The sequence below is a fragment of the Vidua chalybeata genome, chromosome 5 (assembly GCF_026979565.1).
Source record: "Vidua chalybeata isolate OUT-0048 chromosome 5, bVidCha1 merged haplotype, whole genome shotgun sequence".
NCBI lineage: Eukaryota > Metazoa > Chordata > Aves > Passeriformes > Viduidae > Vidua > Vidua chalybeata.
Genome location: NC_071534.1, coordinates 60,572,426 through 60,578,709, shown reverse-complemented (window position 1 = coordinate 60,578,709; position 6,284 = coordinate 60,572,426). Strand labels below are relative to the sequence as shown.

The 6,284-nt window shown below is 36.2% G+C and overlaps 1 protein-coding gene across 1 annotated transcript in view; it reads right to left on the bottom strand.

Moving 5' to 3' along the window:
• Positions 1-1,421: 1,421 nt before the first annotated feature.
• Positions 1,422-6,284, bottom strand: part of PTPN12 (protein tyrosine phosphatase non-receptor type 12) — a 69,170-nt gene continuing 64,307 nt past the window's right edge. The window contains exons 14-18 of the mRNA XM_053943631.1: positions 5,749-5,826; positions 4,916-5,004; positions 3,938-3,968; positions 3,318-3,434; positions 1,422-2,725 (exon numbers count right to left, since the gene is read on the bottom strand). Of these exons, the coding sequence (XP_053799606.1) occupies positions 2,664-2,725; positions 3,318-3,434; positions 3,938-3,968; positions 4,916-5,004; positions 5,749-5,826 (377 nt within the window). The 3' untranslated portion in view covers positions 1,422-2,663. The remainder of the gene's footprint in view (positions 2,726-3,317; positions 3,435-3,937; positions 3,969-4,915; positions 5,005-5,748; positions 5,827-6,284) is intronic.

Here is a 6,284-nt window from a genome sequence, read left to right as displayed (position 1 = left end):
ACAAAATGGCTTCAGTGATAATTTGCAAGGCAATGAAATGCTCTAAACCCTTTTAGATTCCATTTCAAATAAACCACAAGGGAAGATCTAGTGTTTTTTTTGATGAAGCTGTTAAGACGATAATTCAAAGTTACGATGTGAAACTCTTTAGCGTAAAGCATCCAGAGCTGCAGCTATCTCTGCACCACCCCCAACAGTGGATACACAAAGTAATGACATTGGGCAGGTTTCACCTTGCTCCTAAAACTGCCAGCTTATCTGAAATACAATAGGTGAAAATATAAAACCCAAATCAGGGAACAGCAAGTTGTGAATCAGCTCTTTCAAAAGAAACAGAAATCCATACTGGACAATTGCAGTTTTTTATCACTAAAGCAAAGAAAAGCTGCAACCTTTCTTTTTTTTCCCTGACAAACTCAGCCTGGGATATGATCCAAATCTGTACAAAACAAAGTGGGGGGCAAAAAGATGAACCTGGATGTACATTAATTAACACAACTAGATGACCTGTATATAGTGCAAAGATTTGGGTCAGCCTTTGCTATTAAGTGAAATTCATCTGTGAAAACCAGAAAATCTACTACCTGCACAGATTTGTGTTTTATTGGTGGACAAATATGGAAGGGATCCTTGAAAAGTACATGCAAAACATATTTGGAAGTTTTCTTATTTAACGTTTTTTCCCCCAAATGTTCCAGTGATTTGGACTGCCCAGGGGTGCTGACAGCCCATCTTGCCTGACAAATCCACAGGAGCTCTGTAAGAGTGAAAGTCTGAGCTAATCATCTGCAACACAAGGGAAGGAAGACAAAGTTCAGGCCAGCCTTATTCTGCCAACTGCAGAACATTCCAGCTGTCTGAACTGTTTACAAGTCAGGAATATAGTGGATATAGGTTATCCCAGATGGCATATATCATTGAATTATTTATTTTTAAATGAATAACTGCAAAACTACATTCATGAGAAATATTTATAGTGCACACAGTTCTTTGAAAGAGCTCCCCAGCTTGGCAGTCTGTCACATGTACCAAGCACATGATGATTAAATCCAGAGTCAGAGACAGTAATTGCCAGTTATGTACCTTCAGGAGGTTACAACACAGCTGCTGTCGGGGCATTAGCTCTCTTTTACCAGAGACACTAAAGATACAAGTAGCAGATCAGACAATGTTTCCAGCTGAAGTTCAGATTAATATAGTTTCACTACCTAAAATGAACATTTTATTCTGAACATTCTTCTTTGTTTCTCTGGCATTCTTGCTAGCCAGAACTTTTAAAGTAGTTACTAAAAATAAGGTTCTGAGTGTCAGTGTTCTGTTCAAGTATGAGATCTGTAAGCTTAGCCAGACTGCCGTCCTTCACTCTGTTACACTTGGCTTTTGGACACAATTTTCTTTCCTAAGAGTAAAAACACCCAGAGTGAGATTTTTACTTTCTTTAATTTAAAGATTGTATTACAGAAAAGTTTAAGTAAGGAATCCTTATAAGGATTAACTCTTGACATAATATATTGCCAAGATACAGTGTAGCTGCAAGGGCTCCAGGTGAACCTTCATATAAGTTGCTTTCTTACATAAACAGTCGCTGAACAACATAAATTGTATTCCCCATCTGTAAGAGAAGACAGTGGTATTGAACAGTCCTTTTACCAGTGTGTTCTGGTTTTCCCAAATTAGAAACACGCTGTATTAAAACAGTAAAATCCTACTATACAGAAAGGTGATAGAGATGAACTTTCTAAAGATTGCAACTGATGAAACATTAAAATGAAAACTAAGGAGTGTCAATTATGTAAAATGGTTTCTCTTTTACTGGCAGGTCAAATATACTAAGAAACATACAAATATTTTTGATAATCTAATTCCAGATGAACTCAAAACACTGAAGAAACATACACAGGCTAAGAGAATTCAATACTGTTCCAAGGCACTTACTGAATCTCCATGACCAGATGAAAACCAGAACAAATCAGGTCTGACAATTAAACAGTATATAATATAAAAATAACCTTTTGCTTACAATTTACAAAATGCATTACAATCTTTATCTCTGCTAACCTGCAATTCTGGCTGTGTGTGTCCAGCAATTTTTGTAAAAAACCCCAGAAACTATTTTCTAAAACTTCAGGGCAAATAACTTACAAATAAGGTACACAAAAATTTAGACCATGCAGAGATTTCTTACATCTTCTGTTAATATTTTATGATTGCAACTTTATCAAATTATATACTTACTTGCCCTGTACATATACAAAATAATGCATACATGGTAATCAAATGTTAGCAAAAAGTAGTCCATAAACACAATCTGTCAAAAGTATTACTATATTAACATATGTCTACAAGCAGCGTGTAACAGGGTTAAAAGACATTAAGGCAATAATACTTGAAGTTACAAAATAAATCATATGTAATACTTTCTCCTAAGTGTAGTAAGGCAGGTAGATGGCCCCAGCAAAATGTTGTAATACTGGAATCCACTGTTGTGAACCATGTGTCAGGTTTTGCATGGGATGTACTGCAAGAATGTACCATTGATAGTTAGATCTACACTGCTCTGTGTTAGTCGCCCCCCAGGAAAGTGGAACACTATTTCTCTAGTTCTCAGTGGCACTTGAGTTTTCCAGTATAATTTATTGATAGTATGTCCATTGGTTCTTGGATCATGTCCATTCTGAGGGTGGCTCTCTTGGTCCCCTGGGCTTTGCACAGCGGTTACCAAAACCTAAGGAAAGAAATGTATTTAATATTTCTGTCTGTTGGGACAACACAGGCTCACAAAGGCTGGCAGCAGTCAGAAGATCACCAAGACATGGCTTCAGCTCTTACAGAATAGATTTACTCTCAGGGCTAGAAAAACACTTTGATATACATGGAATTCTGAAGGCACTCTAGCTGTAGGAAATACAAATATGAAAAATTTGTATACCATTATAGATCAGTATTAAACATCACTGGAAAGTACTTTTCATTAAACACAGTATTACAGCCTTTGTTATCTTTTTTTTTCCCCTCCTTCTCTGCATACCTAGGCTGTTATCAGGTATTATTTCTGGAAGTTTTCAAAAATTTACAAAACTTTACAAAAATAATAACCCATTTGACAAATTCTATATTTTATACCTCCAGGTTTTTTTTCAAAGTGAAAAATTATTTCATCATTTATTCTGGGGAAAACAGTACTGAAGGAGAATAGGCAGGTTCTGCATCTAAGTAAGTTGTAGGGTGGCAATCGTAGCAGCTATCCAAACCAGTACTGATAGTGAATCCTCTGTTTAAGTCATCTAGTGATTATATTTTGAAAAAATTGTAATTACCAATATCTGTTACTTCTGCAGGAAATTCTGAAATTTGACCTCTTGTGTCAGTGGAACCAGAGAAAGAAATCTGAGGTAAAATGTCAGTTGGTGTTTTGTTGCTTCGTTCAGGACGATCTAGAAAAAAGACACAGACCCCTCACTGTAACATTCACTTAGTCACCACTGTGGTAATGCCACTTGTCATTACAGTCCAGAAAAGTGGCAGCAAATATTATTTACAAGAACAAAGATTTGAAAGCCAATTTCTCGTTTCCTAAAAGTGAAACTTGAAAATTGTTTATGAAGTAAGTGTTCAGTGATAGCAACATATTCCTGCTTTCCATATCTGGATTATTCTTTTTTCTTAGTTTGTATGGATAGCTGAAATCCTACATAGCATCTATTTATAGCAAAAGCTCACAGTGCCATTTGATACATCAACATAAAGATTTCAGTTCATGTTCTTTCTAAACTAAAGGTGCTTAGACATCATAGGTAACAATATATTTAGTATAATAGAAGTATATTAAACAATCTACTTGGATATCTTCAGAGCAAACACCAAGTTCAGGCAAATTTTTGTTCAGTAGGCAAAATGTATTTTGAACAAAAAAATTAGAAAAGCTTCCACCACTTACCAGGTAGTATAGGTGAAGTCGGTTTCAAACCCTGTTAATGAGAGATATAAAAAATAATTACACAAACCACTTCCAGAAAATGAAAAGAAAATCAGAAATTTAAGATTATGAAAACATCACCAAAACTACATAACATTCATGGAAATACTTATTTGGCTCTACATTTTTGACTTGACTCAACACTGACAAAAATGCTACAGTAGTTAGTATGAGAATTTACTATTAGAACCTTAGCATTTAATAAAAATTTGAAAACATGACACTGCAAGTTGTTTGCAAATTTAGGTAGGTTAGTTCTCACACTACATTTACAGTCCCTGAAAATTCATATCTATCTCTTTTTGTCATATTTTTAAATGAGATATTGGGGGCACATGAAAAAAAGACAAATGTAAAAAGGACTTATATGCTTTTGAAGTTTTGCCAGCTGTTCATGCAGGATGACTGTGAGCCGGATGAGTGAAAAGTGAAATCTGATGGGCAAAAATGGTTTATTTAAAATAAATATGGACATAAGGGAAAACCATTTTCAGGCAGCGAAACAAGTTGCCCATAAGCATCCATCCCTGGAGGTTTTCAAGACCCAGCTGGAAAAAGCTCTGGTTAGCCTGGGCTGAGGCCCTGCAGAAGTTTAGATGAGAGACTGCTGTTCTCTTCGAGTTTGAATTGGCCAAAGATCTATTAAGGGCAGACAGCAAGCTCCCTAAAAGCAGCATATTTACACTCTTAAAGCCATAGTTTAACATATATTTAGGAGTATTCCTTTTAAAAATATTGCTGACCTTAGAAAAACAGATAATTTTCTTGGAAAGAAAACATGCTCTTCACATCAATTCAGCAGCTCAGGCAGAGGAAAACCTGGCCAGTTGTAGATGACCAACAGCTGCAACTTCTCACCAGTATGTATTTTACTTTTTGTTGTAGCTCCCAACCAAACCAGAAATGACTGATGAGTACAGACTTGTCTGCTGCACTTACTGGGGAGGCTGTTTGCTCAGGCAGGTGCTGATCACGCAGCACGTTCCACTCCGACTGTGCAATCACAACTGGCTTCGGCAAGGGTGTGCCTAGGAAGAATTAAATCAGCTCATACTTCAGATCTCCTCATGATGAGACATTAGTACACAGCATTAGAAATGTGCTCTAAACCTTTTTTTTTTTTTTTTTTTAAGATTAAATGCTTGTAAAAACATGAAAATCTCTTTACATGAAAAGTGCTCCAGAAAAGGCAAAATGCCACAATATAACTCAAAGCATAAGAGTAAAGTGTTTGCATTGTGGATGTTCATTTTGTTCCTTTCTCCTGCAATTACTCTTTTGACACAATCAAAGAGTGAGCTACATTAAACTTGGCTAACTGGGCTTGTTCACTACATGAGTGAAGTGTCATCATCTTTCCTATGCCCAAGAAAGGGGGAGCAGGTAAACACTGTTCGTGTGCATACCCACTCCCCGCCTGGGAGCAGTAGGAAACTAAAATAGCTGGGAAATTCCCTAACCCTACTGCATTTCCCCACTGTATCGTCTCTTTTCCATACCCTTCAGACTGAAAACCAGCTCTACTAATATTGAAGCCCCCAATTAGTTAAATATCATATAACAACATATATAGTCAGAAAATTAAAAATAATTTCTCTGTATTCAAGGGTGTGCAAAAGTTAAATCCCAAAATAAGCTACTGCACATGCTATATTTCATTCCATTTTACTAATTGTTCCAACAGATTAACCAAAAATCAGAGGTACTCAAATACAATATTGACATGCTCTTCACATTTTATCTCCAATTATCACCAAACATCAAAAACTCACTCTGTTCACTTGCTAATACAAATGATTCTGGTGTTCTTTCTGGGAGTGGGGGAGAGGAATCTTCATTAGCATCAGCATCTAAATCAAATATGACATTTAGATAAGTTAAAAACCAGATTTTTCTCCTAGACTTCTAGAAGTTGATCTTTTCATATATGTGATAATCCTAAACTTGGTACAGTATCTAAAGCAAAAGAAAAATTTGTTTCAAGTATTATAAAACATTTTGGTTTACCACACTAACACTGTGGAGCAACTTCATCTAACAACATTAACTTCATGTTAAGGGCATAGGATCAGTTTGTGTGTTATGCAAGCAAGAAATCTGAAACATTTTCAGTCTAAATAATTTGGAGGAAAAAAACCCTCAGTAACTCAAATGAATACTTTTTGTTCATTCTTTCAGGTCTCAGTTTTGCTTACCAAGTCTGTGTTGAGGCCCACTGGCTCCCACACCACTGCTATGGTTAAACAGCCTAGTGCAAGGTTTACTAGGCCAAAGGGTAAAGAGGAGCCAGAGGAGATGGCTACTTTTG